Below are 20,254 nucleotides of genomic sequence, written 5' to 3' on the forward strand. Positions count from 1 at the left end.
ATCTACTCACACATCACAGTGCTGCTACAGTGATTAAATGAGAAATAGCCAGGGAGGTTCTTCACAGGGATGTCTGATTCACAGAAAGCTCATCAATGCAAGAAATGTAGTTCTATTTATTCTCTGCTCTAATAGGTGTAAACGTTGTTTTATTATCTGACTTGAACATCGTACCAACTCAAAGGCAGGTCTTACTGGCCATGACTGTGGCTCAGAGAGGTTTGGTGACTTCATGAAGGTCACACAGCTGGCAGGGGGAAGAGTCAGAACTTGGATACCGGTCTTCAGACTCTCAGGTCTGGTGTCATCCTAGGAGACTTGGTGATGGTCATATCTTTAATGTATTTGTGGAGAGTGAAAGGCTGTCACTGAGTAAGCTTAAGAGAACAGGAGACTTGTGTGGGAAACAGTTGGTATCCATTGATTAGATTGAATCATGTTGAATTGCTAATTTCACCATTTTGAACTACAAAAGTCACTATTTGGTATGACTCAACCTCATCCTTTAAGCACACATTCATGACAGTGAGTGGTTAGACAGGGATTCCAAGATTAGTTTGGGATGGGTCAGTGCCTTCCACAGGACAAGGCAATTCCTGGTAGAGACAGAGGGAGCAGCCTGTCCTTCAGCTGGGGGCTCAGGGGACCTCCTGGCTGCTGTGCCCTTTAGCAGAGCCTTGGAGGATGGAAGGACCCTTCTGGCCCTTACCACAAGGGCTATTCAGGAATAGCCTCCTTCCATGGCACTGGAGCTGTGGCTGCCCTCTGAAGACTGCAGGGATAGCAACAGGCACAAAGAAGTCAGGCTGCATGTGGCCTCAGTCAGGACTCAGGGGAGAAAGAGAGGGGTTGCAGGGGTCAGTGGGTGCTATACTTCCTCTCCCGTAGCTGGGGAATCCTTGCGATGGCCTTCCTGAGCCATCAGCAGGCCTATGGCCACATGACTAGGGAGGAGAAGGGATATAGGGTAATGGTCTTCTGGGGACTGCTGGGCCTGGTTGAGTCTGAGGAGGAGATAGAGAAAAAGAAGCAGAGACCCTCCTCTTCATCTGAGGAGAAGGGACCTGATTCTAAACTGAGACATGTGAGGCTTTACGGGGCAGCGATGGAAGGACAAGGGCAGAATAGGTGTCCTTGTCGCCCCATGGAGAATGGGCTTCAGGAGGAAACTGCTTCAGTCATTTTCCAGAAGTGCCCAAGAGGCGCAGGGCCCAAGCCTGGTTAGGTGACAGTGGGACAAGAAGAGGACACGGTCCTCTCTCTTTTGTTGTTGCAGATGCCACAGAACAGGGCTAGGGCATGATCAGGCAGTTCTTGGGCCCCCAGGAGGGCAGCCTTGGGGTGGGCACAGCCAGCCCTGGCAGGATGAGGAACTCTGGGTGGCAGGGAGTGGGGGATGAGCAGGGGGACATGAAGATGCTTGGAGGAACCTGGGGTCATGGGCTGGTATCTGATTCTTCCCCTGTGATTCCTTCTTAGGGACTCCAAAACAGGACAAGGAAGACTGGAGCTCTCCAGAAACAGATGGGCCCAGGTCCGTAAGCTGAGGATTCAGCCCCCTCCATCCTGGCCCAGCAATGCCTGCCCAGCCAGATGCTCCATGAACACAGTTCAGGGGGTCCGGAGAGAGCACTGTGACCTGGAGCCCACACACGGCCTCAGCAGGCAAAGGAAGACCCAGAGACAACATGGGAGGGGTTTGCAGTCACATGCAGGCAGGGACCAGCTCAACCCTTCTTTAATGTCATCCAGGGAGGGGGCCAGGGATGGAGGGGAGGGGCTGAGGAGTGACAGGCAGTTATTTCTGGGTGGGATTCACCACTTTTCCCATGAAGAGGGGAGACTTGGTATTTTGTTCAATCATTAAGAAGACAAAGGGTTTGTTGAACTTGACCTCGGGGGGAATAGACATGGGTATGGCCTCTAAAAACATGGCCCCAGCAGCTTCAGTCCCTTTCTCGTCGATGGTCAGCACAGCCTTATGCACAGCCTGGAAGGGAGAGAAGCAGAGATGTGTTCTAAGGCTGAATTGTGCCCCAGCCCAGGCCTGGAGCAAGGCTCACGTGGACACCTCCCAGGAAGTGTTCACTCAGGCCTTTCTCCCGCTGCACGGCCCTGGCCCTGCACGTCCTCTCCCTCCCTGTCACATAGGCCTTGGTCCTCCTCAAGGCTTTGGCTGACAGGGCTGGCTCCCCTCTGTCTATCTTCCCGACAAGCGCCTATGCGCCTGCTCAGGGTGCACCCACAACTCAGAACGGGGAAGAGCATCGCCACTCCACGCCTGCCTCCAGGGCTCTCTCCTTTCTAGCACACAGCCTGAAGCTCCTCAAGGACATGGACCCTGACAGTGACCTTCACAGTGCCCAGACCCCAAGACAACGCAGCCGTTCACGGAACTGCAGTTGTTCTTTGGTCACCTTTAGTTTTCCAAAGTAAGTGTCATCTTTAGCTGACATCATTCATTCATTCAGACACCAAATCTCACAGATCAAAGGAGTCACAAAGTCCTTTGAAACAACTTAGCCCAAACCTTTCTGTGTCAATATGGATAAATCAAGGCCCAATGTCTAGAAGGTCTTGGGCAAAGATGAAATTCAGGGTCGGTGACACAACCTCAAGGGAGGCCCTGAAAGTGCCAGTGGCATAGCAGGCCCCTGCCTGGCTTCGCCGTCTGACCACGTCCCAAGTCAGTGAATCACGGGCATCCTCAGGAGCTCAGCCTCGGTCTTCATTTGTTTCCCTTGGCCCCTTCCTCAGCCTCAGGACAGAACTGCAGCCCCCATACATTCTTCCCTACAGATCCCGGGGTGTAACAGGGTCATTAGGGTGATCTCACCTTGGAGAGCTTCAGGGGTGCATCCTCCGTGACCCCCGAGAGGTCAGCCCCATTGCTGAAGACCTTAGTGATACCCAGGTGGCCCAGGACTGTCTTCAGATCATAGATTCCAGTAATGGCCAGTTTGGGTAAATGTAAGTTGGCAGACCTGCCGTGCAGAAAAGAAATTCAGGGCATGGCACAGCATTCCTTTTGTTCTTCTGGGACCCACCGCAGTGCAAGTGTTTTCTTTTCTGATCATTTCTGCCACTTACTCCTGTGTCCTCCACCCACTCTAACATGGGAACTTGGCTTTGGTTTGTTCTACTATTAGCTCTTCTACACTGAGTCAAAGAATGTTAACATCAAATGAATCATGAAAGCTTGAAATGCCACCTCCTCTGAGATTCTAGGTGTACTGGAAGCATGTCTCATCCTGCCCTGTAGTGTTTGGTCACTGGGCCCCCAGCCTGAAACATCCCCAGGGCCCTATACCCAGAGGAACATGGGCTGGTGGCAGTGCCACCAGAAGACTGACCACACCAGGCTGAGTGCTCCCCTCTTGTTTTCCATGGGGAGACAGAGCCGCCCCGAGCAGGGTCTGGTGTGAGCGGGCAGCCTGGCTCTGGCTCTCTGATCAGTTACCCTCTCAGCCTCCTTGTTCTTTCTCAACCCCTGGAGCAGGGACCTCAGGAGGTGCTGGCGTGAAACAAAGAAATTCCAGCCTCAATTCCTATTATGAACCTAACACCTTTTGTATTTTCATCTTGGTTTTACAGTGTACAAAATAAACTAGATCAGGAGGGCATGGGCATAATTACGAATGCACACAGACACACTAATGTGTGACTCATATTCGAGTATCATTTACTACAGGGCACCCAATCTAACAGCACCGATAAAGTGACAGAGAAACTCAAGCCTTTTGCTAACATGCCCTGGCTATTCCAATTTTGAACCTTGCTTTTCTGGGCCTAGCCACACAGGTTCTTCCCCCATCCCCACAGGGACAGTCTACCCTTGAACTCTACACTCCACTACTGCCTTTGCCAGGAAGCCCATCTGTTCCTTTTTGGTTCTGCCAGAACGTGTGGTGGTGGTGCTGCTGTCCCTGTCCTGGTCACTGGATATTGGGAAGGGACAGTGTCCACGCTGGAGTGGGAAGTCCCCAAGGACGAGACCTTTACCTCCTCACCCCTGGGTACTGTCCTCCTCATGGAGCATGGCCGGTGCCACCTGAACTCAGTGGTGGCCTCATTCTGGAAGCCAAGTTTATGCAGAGTAGCAGTGACCCAGGGATGTGGTGTTCACCCTCTCCAACCCTCTGGTCAGTCCTGACGGGCCTCAGTCCCAACGTGGCTAAGAGGTGTGGGCAGCTTCTTGGTCACCCTCAGGTTGGGGAATCACCTTCTGTTTTCATTTTCCAGGAACTTGGTGATGATATCGTGGGTGAGTTCATTTTCCAGGTGCTGTAGTTTCCCCTCATCAGGCAGGAAGAAGATGGCGGTGGCATTGCCCAGGTATTTCATCAGCAGCACCCAGCTGGACAGCTTCTCGCAGTGGTAGATGTTAAACATGCCTAAACGCCTCATCATGGGCACCTTCACGGTGGTCGCCTGGTCCACGTGGAAGTCCTCTTCCTTGGTGGCCTCGACCTCAAAGGGTCTCTCCCATTTGCCTGGACAGAGAGGGTAAGGTGGGCATCAGTAGGGGTGGGTGAAGGTTTGGAAGAGTGTGGCAGAATAAAGGAGCCATCAGTCCCCTCCCTGAGAAGCCCTGAACCCCCGTGACGACACACATCCCTCAAGCCTCAGCTTCATCATCTGTAAAAGGTGCTGAAACCAACCATCCAAGCTGCCAAAAAGGTCTGTGTGGAGATAATTCAAAACTAGAGGAAGAGGCAGAATTTCTACATCGCGGAGATGTAGGCTAAGAGATGCCATCGTGACTGTGCATTTTTATTGGAATCGTATGTTTATTTGAGGGTGTCTTGGATATTACAAATAAAATGTTGGAGCATCAGGCATATTTGTTACCTCCTGTCTAAGGCTCCCTGCCTCTTGTGAATTGGCAGCTCAGTTATTCATTCAGGGCAAACATTCTGCTTACTATTCCTGAGAGTTTTCTTTATCCCCTGGATTGGCAGGGGAAATGCAGATGCCTGAGCAGCCTCCCCTCTGCCATGCCAAGAGAGCTTCACCATCGAGGCATGCAGAGTGCACAGGGGCCTCAGGGACCCCTGATCCCAGCTTTCTCATTGGACAGAAGGAGGAGACTGGGGCTGGAGAGGGACCGGGGCCTGCCCTAAGCCACAGCAGAGCCAGGACCCCAGTTGTGCTGACTGCAGCCTGGCTGCTCTCCACTGCCCTCCTTTGCCTCAAGAGCATTTTAACCCCTCAGGGGCAGGAAGGTAGCCTGAGATACAGAAGAGTCCACCACCTGCTGTATGCCACACTTTTCCCAAGGTGTTTGTCACTTGTTTAATCCTAAAAAAAACCTGACAGCAAGGATGGTATTTTGTCCATGCTAAGATGGGAAATTAGCACCTCAAGGAGGTAGAATGCATTGTTCTTTGTCAAAACCTAATAGTGGTAGAGGCAGGATTTGAACCCAGGTCTTTCAGACTGCAAAACTGATACTGATTCTGGGACACTAGAGTCGTCTAAAGTACGTTCCATGAAACTATCCCTTTATGCAGTATATTACAATTTGTTCTATAGTTCTAAGCATTATATATTCTACATATATGGTACACACAAGGACATTAAAGGCTCTGGAAAGTTCTGCAGAGCTGTCAGCGGTTTTGACAATTTAATCTATTATTCCCTCAAACTACTCAATGATGGAAAACATTTTAGTGTTTGTGTGTAGAAAAGTGAAGAGCCCACACCGACATGCATTTCTATAGCCCATAATGCATTGCCAAGGAGAGTTCAAAAGATGATGGTTTGAGAATATTTTTGGTTGTTTCTATGGGAACAGCTCAGGCTGGTTTTGCAACCTTACCTTTAAAGAAGATGTAATTCACCAGAGCAAAAACTGTGTCTCTGTCAAGCTCCTTGACCAAATCCACAATTTTCCCTTGAGTTCCCTTCTCCACGTAATTGTTGATCTGTTTCTTGGCCTCTTCGGTGTCCTCAAAGTTGACAGAGAAGGCTTCTGAGTGGTACAGTTTTTTGACATCCTCCAAAAACTTATCCACTACCTTCACGCTCTTGTTGAGGAACAGGCCGTTGCCGGTGGTCAGCTGGAGCTGGCTGTCTGGCTTGTTGAGGGTATGGAGGAGTTCCTGGAAGCCTTCATGGACCTGAGCCTCCGGAATCTCCGTGAGGTTGAAATTCAGGCCCTCCAGGATTTCACTGTGAGTGTCAGCCTTGGTCCCCAGGGAGAGCATTGCAAAGGCTGTAGCGATGCTCACTGGGGAGAAGAAGATATTGGTGCTGTTGGACTGGTGTGCCAGCTGGCGGTATAGGCTGAAGGCAAACTCAGCCAGGCTGGGGGTGATCTTGTTGAAGGTTGAGTGCTCCTGATCATGGTGGGATGTATCCGTCTTCTGGGCAGCATCTCCCTGGGGATCATTAGCCAGAGAGCCGGGGAGCAGGCAGCACAGGCCTGCCAGCAGGAGGACGCCCCATGAGACAGAAGATGGCATTGTCCTGCAAGACAGAGACGGGGGCCAGGCCCCAAGTCAGGGCACGTGATGACTCCCAGTGACCCGGGATTGACACCACGTGGAAGTGCCTAAGGCTTATTAAACCAGCCTGTGCCAAGTACTTGCCGACATCAGTAACACTGAAAGAATCAGAAAAATAGCAAAATGTATGTAGTGCTTACCATATGCCAAGCACTGTTCTACATGCACACATGTGTTAACGCATTGCTTTCTTGTAACAATCCTGTGAGGTGCTGATGCTACTATCCTTCTTTTTCAGATGAAGAAACCAAAGCCAGAGAGATTAGGTCACCTATTCAGTGTCACTGAGGAAGTAAAGTAGCAGAACCAGAATCCTACATCTAGGTCCTGCGCCCAGGCTCTGGACGGCTCCACTTACATCTGCAATGACCCTAAGATGCAAGTGGTACAGCCATTGTTTTACAAAAGAAGCAAATGAGGCATAAGAAGAGGAATGGGCCTGGCCACGATTATCCAGGAATCGGGCCAGATCAGAATGAAGAATCATGTCAAGCTAGAAGCCCTTGGAGGGCTTCTATCTAATCCCACTGTTGAGTGGCCAGGGACACTGCTGCACAGAAGGGAAATGCATCTTGCACAATGGCACCAGCTAGAGCATGGTGGGGTTGTGATTAAATCCCCTGGGAGCTGTTCCCCCCAACACTCACAAGGATCCTCAGCCCTTAGGGTTTTTTCCTAAGAGAGGGGGCTGTCCCCACAATGCTCTGTGGTCCCAGCCACAAGAATAGGCTGATGTCCCTGCAGTCAGCTCACCTGCCATCTGGATCACCAATGGTGTCCCAGTTCTGGGCTCTTGCTGTCAGGGACTTTAGAGAAGCTCATCTCTCCTTTAAAGCAAGGCTTTGTGCTGCTTTAAAGGAGATGGTGGTGGTGGGAAGTGAAAAAACATCTCTTTTAGCTTCAGATAGACCTGGGATCTAATCTGACTCTGTCACTTTCCAGGTGTATGAGCCAGAACAAGCCATTTATCTCCCTGGTCCTCATTTTGCCTAATGCATAAAGTGAGACTGTTGGAAGAATTTAGTGAAATAAGTCTAGACACCAAACCTTACATCAAAAGGATCTGAGAGGGCAACCCTTTTGAGGGAGGGGTTGACAGGTGTTGCAAATTCAAAGCCTTCAGGTGATAGTCCAGTGAGGAATGCATGTTTCATAGCTGGGGCTAAGACAATAGGGAGTGGTGGGGCCTGTGGCTGAACCGGCAAGAGCAGGCTCTGCTGAGCAATGGTCAAAGTCAGTGTCATCCACAGCAACACAGAGCCTGCCCTGCCCCACAGTGCTCCTTCTACTCCAGATATGCCCAGACTTCGGACCACCAATCTGCAGCCCCCTAAGTAGAACCTGCTGTCTACACAGATGGGAAAACTGAGGTCCTAGCTGAGGAGAATATGCCTGGCAGCCACATAGTTAACTACTAGTCACAAAAGTAAAATCATCATCTTAACAAAATACAAAGAGAAAGGTGTCCTTGAATTTGGGAAATGAAACACTGGAGAAAAAAGTTGGAAATAACAAATATTGAGATTCATTGACCCCCCTGGACTATTAAAAGTTTCTTTCCAGTAAAGCAACAAAATGAAGCCTAAAGCTGGTTTCTCTCTACCACCTTTCTCCTGGCCCTCTTGCCTCTAAGTAATCCAAATGGAACGGACCACACACTACATAATACACGTTTGTATTTTTCTTCAACTAGCTAGTGTTGTTAGAACTGAAGACGGTGCTAAAATTAGTGCTGTATATTTCCATCTCCCTTAGGTTTCTCTTTCACTTCCCAACTGGATTTTGTGCAGTCCTTCATGGTTTATGGAAATTCCCCCATCATTACAGGGCTCAGAGGTCAGGAGGGAGTTGGGCCTCTGCAGGGTGGGGACACTAAATACGCTGAGTGGCCTTAGGGCCAGAAGTTGTGGCTTCTAGTCCTGGCAGGGCCATCACTATCCATTTGGCCTTGAGTAAGCATCCCCTGGTCCTGGGGCCTCACTCTCCCCAGTTGTGCAAAGTGGGGCTGGGAGAAGACCTCACTGGGGACCTCTGTACGCTAACATAGGATTTTTTTTTTTTTTTTTTTTTTTGAGACAGAGTCTTGCTTTGTCCCCCAGGCTAGAGTGCAGTGGTGTGATCGTGGCTCACTGAAACCTCTGCCTCCCGGATTCAAGCAGTTCTCCTGCCTCAGTTTCCCAAGTAGCTGGGATTACAGGCACATGCCACCACGTCTGGCTAATTTTTGTATTTTTAGTAGAGACGAGATTTCACCATGTTGGCCAGGCAGGTCTTGAACTCCTGACCTCTTGATCCGCCTGCCTCAGCCTCCCAAAGTGCTGGGGTTACAGGTGAGTGTCACTGCACCCAGCCAGGATTCTTGGTTAGAATGGCATCTGGGTTCGATGTAGCAAAACAGATGGAGAAGAGGCACCCTCCTAGACAGGAGGCTGCTGGGCTCAAAGGAGGTGGCGAGGCTGGTGCAGGGAGGGTGGAGAGGGGGTGACAGCTGGGAGGAGCACAATCCCCCACACCCATCCATCTTTCCTGGCGTCACATCACCTCCTCTGGTTTCCTCCTTTCACAGTGAAGAGTTTGAAGCCCAGAGAGGGTCAAGGCCTTGTCGAGGCCATACAGCAAGTCGGTGACAAAGCTGGAACAAGTCTTGACTTTCCCAGCACTCAGATCACGGACTGAGACAGCTGTGCCCTCAAATCTCAGATGATGAATGGCAGAATTGGGCTCTGACATTGGTCTCAAGCATCGTGTTGGGTTCATTATGCCTCCCAAGCTGTTCCTTATAGCATCAGGACTCCAAAACCTGCTCTCTCCTGGCCCTTCTATCAGAGGCAGCACCCGGCACCCCCAAAAGCTAGTGCCTGGGAGGGCGACTGGAGAGGAGAAAGTAGATGGTCAAATACCCCATGGTGTATGGACACTGAGGCCAAGCTTTAAACCAAAAGAATGAAGACTTCATGGTGACATTTCTGGAACTGGGGCAGGTGGGAGCACCCTTTGCAGGGCCAGGGAGAGGGAAGCAAGCCACTTCCTGCCTAATCTCACACCATTTCTACCCGGGGGCATAAAATAAGGGACCAAGAGCAACGCAGCAGGGTGCAGGGAAGAGAATCTCGCCTATGGTCAAACGACCTGTTGAAATGGGCAGTAAATAAACCCAAGTGTGACCAGGCCCTGTCACTTACTGGCAGGGGGCCTGGGGTAAATGACTTCACTTCTGTGAGCATTGGCTTCAGAGCTGTACAGTGGAGAAAAGAATCCCTTAGACAGGGATGAGGAATAACTGACATAATGCGCGAGTGGGCACCAGGTGCGGAAACCCTCCCTGTGCCTGCACACAGGTTAAGCTCCTGCCCGAGAGATGGCAGATTTCTTCCTGGCCAGCTGCTGCACTCCCCAGGACCCATTTCAGCAGGAAGGGGCTCCTGCTCAGCAGTGAACAGCATCTGAGTTTGGCAAATTTTCCATTAAATTCTCCAAGTATTTGTTTACTGCCTGCTAGCTGCCTAACCTATGCTAAGCAAACATCAACCTCAGTGTCACCATCATTGCCACACTTACTAACACCAGGCGATTTACAGGCACTGTATCATCTAATCTCTCCTCAAAGCTTACCCTATGAGGTGCAAATGATTAACCCTATTTTATAGACAGAAAAATTGAGGCCCAAAGAGGATTAAATAACTCACTAAAAATCACAGAGCTACTTGCTTACAAAACTGAGATTTAATCCCAGATGTTTTGTCTGGGATTAAACAGATTTGACTGCAAAACCTGACATTTAATCGTCTCTGTGTACAAAGTTGGAGCCAGAAGTCTTGAACCAGAAGACTTCAGAGGTGGCCTGGCTAAATGAAGAGGGGCAGCCTCAGTTTGTGGCTAAAATTAGAGGCTCTCAGGCCAGATTGCTCCAGATCAACTTGCTATTAGCTGTGTGACCTTGGACACGTTACTTAACCTCTCTGAACCTCAGTTTCCCGGAGATGAGAAAGGTGGACTTTGTCATAGCGTTATTGTGAAATTAAATATGCACAAAATACCAAGAAGTGCCTGGTGCACAGTAAGTTCTCAAGAATACCAGTTCTTGCTGCTAGTGCTGCAGGTCTTTTAGAGGCGTTCTATGGGAAACTGGCCAGCTTGGCCTTGGTCAGCTTTTTGACCCCTGTCTCCAAACTCAGTGCAGGAAAAATTAAATTCTTCCAACACTCCAGAGATCAAGGTCGGGTGGGGTGAGGGGAGGGGACAGAGGTCAAAGGTTATCATGTTTTGCCCAAGAGAACAGAGAGGTTGAGCAACTGTCTGAAGTCACCGAGCATCAGAGAGGCCTCAAGTCCAGCCCAGGCTTCCTATTCCCCATCCAGCGCCTGAGACCCGAGAGAAACGGTGAGCACTAGGGCCAGGCTCAGGATTTCGGGGCCTGGAGCCAGGTGCCTGAGCCCAAATTATGGATGTTGTGTGATTTGGGGCCAGTTATTAATAACTCGGTCCCCAACTTCCTCATCTGTAAAATGGGAATCACCCTGGTAACTGCCTTGGAGGGTTATGAGGCTTAATCGTGCACTGAGCTTAGCCGTGGCCTGGCACAGAGCGATTATTCAGGAATGCCAGCTTGAACCCTGGGTGATGGTGCCCCTCACAGCTTCCTGTCCTCCCCTGGGACAGGAGGGCCCAGAGGTCCACAGTGCATGGGGAGACCCATCTTGATGTAAGGCTGAGACCTGGCACAGGTCTGTTCCTGGCCATATCTGGAGGGGATGGAGAATGTGAGCCGGCGTTCCTCCCCACCCCTCCCTGAACCTTAACCTCCTCATCCCTAGAAGGGGAAAAAGATGCGTGTCCAAGCAGTCGGAGAGGTGGTGAGGCTTACAGGAGACAACAGATAGGAAGCCCCTGACAGACACAGGAGCTGCAGAAACAGAAAGAAATGGCTGCGCTTCCTTGCTGTTGCTGTATCTTGGCTGGTGCCCCCTTCCTGGGGTGCCAGGACCGCGGAGCTAGATACCCTCATGCACTTCTGCTTACAAAAGCCAGTGTATCCACCAGGAGGTACTGAGTGGGGACCGGGCAGGACTGGGAAGCAGGACACAACCCTCATGGCTGCTGTTATTAGGACAATAGGAGCCCAGCTGCAGCCCCTCCATCTGCCCTGCACCTCAGCAGGCGGATACCCTCTCCACAATCCCCCTCCTGCCCCAGACCTGCTGCCTGCCTGGGCCGTGGGGGACCTAGAAGCCTCTCCAGAACCTCTGGCAGTGAAAGGCATACTTACGATTCACCGTCCCAGGTCAGTGGTGGTGCCCGAGGCTGAGGAGACAGAGCCCTGTCCTTGTCCGTATTTAAGCAGTGGATGCAGAGGGGCAACGGGGGAGGCTGCTGGTGAATATTAACCAAGATCACCCCAGTTACCGGAGGAGCAAACAGGGACTAAGTTCACAGGCTGGGCTCTGAGTCGCCCGCCCACGCTGTCCGGACGCTCTGCCTGAGCAGTGTACAGCCTCCACTGCACGTACCAAAAGGAGTCATTGTACCTGGCTCAGAAACCACAGCGTCCTGTGTCCAAGGTGGAGGGGGTGGCATGAGTCAGCCAGTCGCTGGGAGAGTACCACTTTGCTGGCCCTCTGCTCTCACTGCAGAATCCTTAGCAGCTGTTCCACTGGTAGCAAGATCTACCATTTACTAACGCCTGATGCTGAAGACTGATGCCACCCTGGGAGATCAGAGTGGGTTAGAGCCCATTTGACAGATGAGGAGACTGAGGCTCAGAGCAGAGAGGCCGCTCATCCGAAGTTACCCAGTCAGCCTTAGACACAAAAACCCTCTTGATTGTCCGGATGGAAAAATGGAGCATGACTGAGGCAGACACAAGTGTCAGGCTGGCATGGGGGACCATGAGACAGGGTAGAGGTGGGAGAGCAGATCTGTAAAGAAGTGTGATGCTGTCTCAGGCAGGCCGCTTCACCTCTTTGAACCAGGAAGTGTTTCACCTGCATCCTAGAGAGCTGGAAGTCTCATTCCCAAGCATGCTTGTGAAGTGCCTTGGGTGAAGTGCCTGGCACACAGTAGACTCTTTATGTGGGTCTGCACAGCCCTCTGCTTAGCCTGCCCCGCAGGCTGCTCAGAGCAGGAGGAGGTTCAATTCTGACCAGCCTCAGGCCTGTTTCTGTTTCTGCTCCTGAAAAATCAGTGTGATGCGTATACAGCTTGGATTTTCTTTGGGAACACGGCCCCCTTCCTGGGGTTGATGGAGGTCTTTGGGGACTACTGGGGATGGAAGGGAGGGGTGGTACAGGGTTGAGGCCAGTGGGGCCCCACTTGATTGCAATCCCTTTAAAAGCCTAAATCAGATTGCATCACCCTTTGTGCAATGTGCAAACTTGCTTGGGAGCTGGCGTACGTGCCGTGGATACTTCCAGAATGAATGGATGAGTGCGTTTTTTGCCCCTTCTGTCATTCACCAGTCCCACTTATGCCTCCTCCTTGGGGCTCTACCAGGTGAGTGACCCACAGGATCCTCCAGCACACATATTCAGACCAGGGAACCCACTTACTGGCTGTGAGGCCTCAGGTGAGTTGTTTAACTGCTCTGAGCCTCAATTTCCCCATCTGTAAAATGGGGACGGTGACGGTATGTACCTTGTTTAGCTGCTGTGAAGATTAAAATGCAATAGTTCAAGGACAGCTCAGAGCTGGGTGCTGGGTGTGCCCGGAAAGTCCCTTCTGATGCTGTCCTCCCTCCCCCATGTCAGGGGTCACTGGGGTGGGGTAGGCCACATTTGAAGAGCTTTCCTCCAGGCAGTCTCATTCAGTTACCCTGTGAGGGGAGTAGGTACCACCCTCTTTTCAGGCAGTGGGAAACTGAGCTCAGACTCCCCTCCCCTTCTCTCTGAGCTCTCTTCCCTGCCAGCTCCATGCCCTGGCTTCAGGGCCCCTGTCCTTCCCCTGAGCTGGCTGGATGGATATTCTGCTACTCTACATCTACTCACAGCTCCAGTGCTGGGCTGTGGTTGAGGTCGCCTGCCCTTGGTACCTCCTGGGCATTTCTTCCCCTCTCTGAGCCTTCGTTTTCCCATTTGTGCCATGACCCCCACTCCAAGCCCCACTGTCCCTCCCATCTGTGGAACGGAGTGAGCAGCAGCAGCATTGTCCCACCTTTCCTGCTGTCCTCAAGCTCCGTCTCCTCCTGCAGGCACAGGAGAGTGGCCTGGGGGCTGGCAGAAGGTTGCCGCCCCTCCTACCTGGAATTCCTGGCAGCAGCAGTGGCTAGGCTTTCCTCAGAGTGCTGATCCCCTCTTCCTTCTTGGCTCAGCTCAGTACTCTGAGGGTTGCTGCGTGGAGGCAGTGCACGCCCTGGGCACAGGGCCCAGTTCCTGCCCACCCAGGAAGTCGGCCTCGGGTGGCGGGTGTCGGAGGCAATAGGTTGGGAAGGGGCGGGGAGCTTGGGCAGGAAGGGGCCTTGCCCATTGCCAGGCAGACACAAGACTGGGCCCTCATAAACTCAGAGAGCCCTGCATGTCACCTGTTCTGCCCGCCCTGTCAGCTCTGTGACCCAGGACGAGTCACCCTCTTCCTTTGAGCTGCCGTAAAAGGTGCAGTCACACTGCCCAGAGGATTACTAGAAATGACAGGCCTTGCCCTCCTGGCACAGACCTGGCACCAACATCTGGCAGGTTTCTGGGGCCAGCTGCAGAGGGAAGAGGACTGAACCACCTATGATGTGCCCAGTGGGCAGCCCTGCAGCTGGGCAGGTCTGTGTGCACTGGGGAGGTGTGTGTCATAGGACCTGGCTGGATGCAGAAGGGATTGCAGTGGGGAGCTGGGGCATTTGGAGGAGGAATGAAGAAAGCATGGGTGGGAGCAGGTGGGGCAAGTAAGGGGCTCAGAATTTGGGGTCCTGTTCTTTTGGTTTCAGGGCTCTAGGCTCAGCCCCTGCCCTGCTCTGGACATCCATCCTGGGAGGAAGGGCTGGGACGATCTGGGAAAATGCACCAGGACAAAACCCCGGGGGGCAGGGGGAGGTGGGAGCACTCAGTGGCCATTCACAAGGACACTGTGACCACAGGAACCCCAGGACACGATGGGGAAAGTCTTGTCCACTCGGTTACTTCCAGAATTGTCTATTGCAGCATCTGGGCTGATCCCCTCGGAGGAAATACATCATGGGAAGATCCCGTGAGCTGGTAATGAATAAGGGGCATCTGGGGAGGCCCCGCCCCACCACAGGGCCCTGCCTGGAGATGGGAGCCTCGTGGTATAGGCTGGATAGGGATGTGGGAGTCAAGATTTGGAGTCTGCAGCAAGGAAGCAGATGAGGGGGTAAGCCTGGCCACCATGTTGGCCAGGCTGGTGCCAGTGGCCTTGGGCCAAGTAAATCCAGACGGAGTGACTGGTCAGGAGAACAACAGTGGACTTCAGGGGAGCTGAACTCATTGGCAAAGTGCCCCGAAGAGTGCTGGTCACCCCACAAACACACACATGCAACATGCACACCCTCGCTGTGCACCCTCCCTCCCAGGCACCCGCTGCCTTCTTTGGGAGGCAGTGCAGGTCGCTGGTTAAAGCATGGGCTCAGGATCTAACATCTGGGGTCAAGCCTTAGCTCCACCACTCTTTCTGTGAGCTCTTAGACAAGCCACTTAACCTCTCTGTGCCTCGGTTCCCTCATCTGTGAGATAGGGAGACTCTAAGAAGAGTCACTTCCGTTAGGATTGTGAAGATCAAATGAGGTAATAACATTTAAGCACTTCGGGCAGCCTCTGGCATGTGATGGGCCCCAAGTCAATGCTAACCACCAGAGGCCATGACCTTTGGGGATGTGTCCTCGCTCTGAAAAACCTTATAGACAGGCCTCAGGGGTCTAAGTGGGAGAACAACTGCTGCGTTTGGCCCCAGACTTGGGGAGCAGCACCTGTTGTTGAGGGACACCTCCTCAGATTCAAACTTCCATTTTTTCCAGAAAGAGGCCGTCAATCCGCTCTTTAGGGGCTCTGCTCATTTTGGCTTCCTGAAGGTGCATCTGCATCTTTCTGAGCACCTGTGACATGCAGAGGACGTGGGGTGACTGGAGCTAAGTGGACTTGGATCTGGGGGAGGGCCTCAGTTCTCTGAGCGTTGGTTTCCTTATCTGTAAAATGGGGATAAAAGTCTCTTTCCCACATAGTTGTGAGGCTTAAATGAGGCGATGCTGGTGGGGTATTTAACACAGAGCTCTGTTAGCATAATTGACACTTGTGTCTGTCTTCCTATAACTCATTTAATTGGTGGGGTTAGTTGGGTGTTCGAAGTTTATCTTCCAGGAGATGAATGAATGAAGTTTGCACCATTTGTTTACCTCCTTAAGGGATCTTTCAAATTAACCAACTTGCAAAACCCCAGCAGACACACTTTCCTTCTCTGCGTAACCTCCTGAGCCGCTTCCTGTGTGTCGGGGGCTGGGGGTGGTGGATTTCTGCTTTTTCTGGAACTATTTGGCCTACTCACAACTTCTTGTTTTTATTCTTTTTTTTTTTGAGACAGAGTCTCACTCAGTCACCCAGGCTGGAGTTACAGTGGCGCAATCTTGGCTTACTGCAAACTCCACCTCATGACTTTCGGGATTACAAGCGATTCTTGTGCCTCAGCCTCCAGAGTAGCTGGCATTACAGGCATGCACTACCACTTCCAACTAATTTTTATATTTTTAGTAGTGGCGAGATTTCATCATGTTGGCCACGCTGGTCTCAAACTCCTGGCCTCAAGTGATCCTCTTGCCTCGGCCTCCCAAAGCGCTGGAATTACAGGTGTGAGCCACCCTGCCCGGCCTTTACTCTTTATCCTTACTCAGAGAAAAATAAGGCAAAGCTGTACATTGTAAGGGGCAACATAGTTAAAAGAAGGAATAAAAATGCGTCTATAGCTTCATCCCCTTCTTGTTAAAATTAATAAAACTAATGTTTTATTGCAACTAACCTTTTCTGAACTTTATTTTAACTTTACTCTTTTGAGGTTATGGGCCATGATGGTCATTATGGATTGGAAGATTTAAGAGATGAAATGTATCCTATTGAACTATAATTATGATTTGATTTTATATGGTCAACTTGTCTCATTTTGGTCAGTAGGAACCCTTTTAAGCTATCTCTTTATCCCTTTGACAACCTCTGCTGATGTTTCAGCAACACACACTTGCTTTCTGACAAGGCCGCCATGTTCATGTTCCAGGTCTGTCTTCATTTTCTCTTGCCCCGAGACATGGCACTGGGGTATCTTCCCTGGGAGAGGAAGTGAGCAGGCAGTGACAGAGGCCTTCCGGGAACCACAGGCAGGGCTGAGCGTGCAGGACTCACTCTTGCATGGGGACTGTGGGAGACCCAGCAGGACTTTAGGGCTTATTGTTCAGAAACACATGCCCTACGTGGGTGGCTTAGATAACAGAGAGCAACAAGCCTCTTAATTTGCCCAACTCTGACCTTGGCTTCAAATGGTTCGATTTACCCTGTTGACTCCTTCATGTTGACTTTGAACATTTCTATTTGCTTGATTTTAACAGGCCTCTTGCTTCCATTTTATAATATAAATCTCCAAATACTCCAACGGTGGTACGCCACTCCCTGAATCGTGGCTAAGAATCCTTGCACACGTGGCCTCTGCCAGGCCCTGTCTTAAACACTTCATGTGCATCACCTCACTCTATCCTGTGCAGTGGGCACCACTGTTATCTCCTTAAAACAGATGAGGAAACCAAGGCAGAGTGTTACCCTAATGCTGAACCAGGTACCTCCCTCTCTCCCTTCCTCTCTTTCTCCCTGCTTGCTGCTTCCACAACGCTTCGTACACATCCCTTTGTAACATTAGCATATAACTAACAGTGAGCACATGGCTCATGCCAGAGCCCTTCCAAGCATTTGTTACAGATTAAGTCCTCGTCCTCACATCGAGCCTATGAAGTCGATATTTCTGTTATCTCGTTTTATAGATGAGGAAACTGAGGTTCATAGACGTCGAGCACCTAGCCCCAGCTCACAGAGCTGGCAAGTGCTGGAGGGCAGATTCTAACCAGGCTGTGAGACTCACGACCCCAAAGCTTGGTGACATCACCAGGCTGCAAGTGACCTGAGGGCAGGGATTGTGTTTTTTCCATCTCGGTGGCTTTGTACTGAGCACAAAATAGGTGATGGAAAGTTGCTTCATGAACGGAGTTAATCAAGGATCATGGAAATGGAGCGTTTCGTTCATCCGGTGGCTGAGGTGTCTTGCCAGGGTGAAAGTGTGAAAACTTTGCATATGCTAAAAATTTGGGTGAGGTGTGCAACTTCTTAGGTAAAACAAAACAAAACCAGTCGCTTTGTTATTCAAGCTGGAGTCTAACACCGAGGAGGGAGAGGTTAGCAGGCTGCCAACGCCTCCCAGCCAGGACCTAGAACCTGATGCTAAGCCTGGGCTTCCACCTCCACCCAAGTTGCTTTTCCACCTGCTTCCTCTGTCTGCCCCATGAGAAAAGGGCAGCAGTCCGGGGGAGGACAGCAGAGCTAGGACTGAGCTGTCATGATGAAATCCACCGATGGGGAAGGAGGTTGCATCATGCCTCTGCCGTCCCTCTTTCCATTCTCCTTGTGGCCCCTACTGAGCTCATCAGCAGAATCCTAGCCAAAACCACCCATTTGCTGATTGGTTACTAGATGCCAAGGCCTCTGTCAGAAATTTGTGCTCACAAACGTTCATTTCCCCAACAGCCCTGCAAGGAAGGTTTTATTATACCTACTTTGCAAGTGAGGATTGAAGAGAATATATAAGATGACACTATAAAGCCACTCCTGAATCCTCCAGCCTCTCCGCATCCCCCCTGTGCCGCCACCCCTTCCCTGTCTTTATTGATTTACTTTTTATGGAGGTGTTATTTGCATGTAGTAAAACAATAACTCCTAAATGCATAGCTCAATACATTTTTACATGTGTGTGCATCTGTGTAACCACCACTCTCAGCAAGACAGAGCAAATTCTCCCATCCGTGAAGTCCCCTTTCTATCAATGCCTCCTGAAGGTAACTTCTGTTCTGATTTCTGTCTCCATAGACTGGTTTTTCCTCTTCTAGAAGAGCTTGTAAATGGGATAATACACTACCTATGTTTCTGTGTCTGGCTTCTTTAGTTCAACATCATGCTTCCGAGATTGATCTACGTTGTCACCAATATCAGCAGTGCGCTTATGCTTCTTGCTGAGTCCTATTCCATCAACATCGTGTGGACGGACCACAATGACCCCGTTTACTGACGGATGTCTGGGTGGTGTCCACTTTGGTCTGTTATGGATGAAGCTTCTATGGGCATTCATGTAGAAGTCTTTGTATTTTCATTTTTTTGGGTGGAATGGCTAGTTGTAGACTATGCTAAACTATATTAAAAAACTCTTTTCTCTCCCCTCCACCTTCCCCTTTCCTTACTGTCTTGGAAAGATTTCAGGAATTAAGCGGAAAAGAAGTCAGACATAGTTCAAATCCCAGATCTGCCATTAACCACCAAGAACCCAGAGCCAGTGACTTCATCTCTTTTATGTGTGGAAAGGAGATGATAGTCCTGACATGGTGGGGCTGCAGAGAGGATTACAGAAAGTGCCTCGTCGAATAGATAGTATTTCCTTGTTCTTTCACCCTTGGGACTGTGTGCCTGTTGTTTGACGGCAGGCAAATAGAAACTTAATTTAGTGAAATGACTGGGAACAAAAAACAAAGTTGTTTCAGGAATTTAGTGAAAAATCAATTATTTCCATTCTACTTAAACTGGTTCTTGGGGCCTGGTGTTTGGCTCTCCCCCTCAGAGAGCATTGGGCAAGGAGAGCAAACACAAGCTGGGTCAACATCAGCCCTCCTAGCAAACAATGAGGACGTGTGTGTTCTGGACTTCACTGCCCTCTTCCCTCTACCTCTGTTCTCCAGCAGGGCTACGTGGGAAGCAGATAGGGAAGACTCTGTGAAGCAACTTAGGCTCAGATACTGGAAGCTGTGTGGATGGGATTCAGGGAACTGAGGACACACTTGGAGAAGTGCCCTGCTCTCTCGGGCGGGAGCCCTCAGGTTTACCAGGGAGGGCAGGGCAAGGCACTCAAGGTGCTGAAGACAAACAGCTTGAACATGTGTGCATACACACACTAACATCCCCACGTAAGACTTTTGGGGGTCTCCTTCCTTATTTAAAGGGCTCTGGAAAAAATGATGGCCCTGACACCACCTGAAATAGTGTAGACTACGGCAAGATTATGAGATTTGGGGGAGTTAGAGCTAGGCTCAGTTTACTGTGAACAAGTTACTTAACTCCTTGTGGCTTCACTGTCCATATGTGTAAGTGGAGATTACAGTTCCAAGGTCTTAGAGTTGGTTGTTAAGACAAAATAAATGAGTACACAGAGAGGACCAGCATAGAGAAGACACTTTATAATGTCAGAGGTGTTTGAATGAGAGTGACTCCATCTTGAATAGGGACTGGTTAAAATGAGGCTGAGACTTACTGGGATGCATTCCTAGTTGGTTAAGAGATTCTAAGTCACAGGATGAGAGAGGAGGTCAGCACAAGGTCATAAAGATCTTGCCGATAAAACAGATTGCAGTAAAGAAGCCGGCCAAAACCTACCAAAATCAAGATGGCCACAAGAGTGACCTCTGGTTGTCTTCACTGCCACATTTTCACCAGCGCATGACAGTTCACGAATACCATGGCAATGTCAGGAATTTACTCTATGTGATCTAAAAAAGGAAGGCATGAATAACCCACCCCTTGTTT

At 50.5% G+C, this 20,254-nt stretch overlaps 1 protein-coding gene and 1 long non-coding RNA gene across 3 annotated transcripts in view; one reads left to right on the forward strand and one right to left on the reverse strand.

Moving 5' to 3' along the window:
- LOC103229610 (uncharacterized) overlaps window positions 1-1,974 on the forward strand; it is a 53,870-nt gene extending 51,896 nt beyond the window's left edge. The window contains exon 7 of the long non-coding RNA XR_012091040.1: window positions 1,480-1,974. This is a non-coding gene — a long non-coding RNA (uncharacterized lncRNA). The remainder of the gene's footprint in view (window positions 1-1,479) is intronic.
- SERPINA1 (serpin family A member 1) lies at window positions 1,723-14,028 on the reverse strand. 2 transcript variants are annotated; one of them, XM_007987698.3, is made up of 5 exons: window positions 13,742-14,028; window positions 5,822-6,471; window positions 4,223-4,493; window positions 2,837-2,984; window positions 1,723-1,990 (listed from the first exon to the last, which is right to left on the reverse strand). In XM_007987698.3, the coding sequence occupies exons 2-5, from the start codon at window positions 6,465-6,467 to the stop codon at window positions 1,799-1,801; spliced, it is 1,257 nt and encodes a 418-aa protein (XP_007985889.2). In that variant the 5' UTR covers window positions 6,468-6,471; window positions 13,742-14,028; the 3' UTR covers window positions 1,723-1,798. The 2 variants fall into 2 exon arrangements, with proteins under 2 accessions (XP_007985889.2, XP_007985890.2); XM_007987699.3 differs by lacking the exon at window positions 13,742-14,028 and adding an exon at window positions 11,776-12,034.
- Window positions 14,029-20,254: the final 6,226 nt, after the last annotated feature.

The sequence above is a fragment of the Chlorocebus sabaeus genome, chromosome 24 (assembly GCF_047675955.1).
Source record: "Chlorocebus sabaeus isolate Y175 chromosome 24, mChlSab1.0.hap1, whole genome shotgun sequence".
Lineage (NCBI taxonomy): Eukaryota > Metazoa > Chordata > Mammalia > Primates > Cercopithecidae > Chlorocebus > Chlorocebus sabaeus.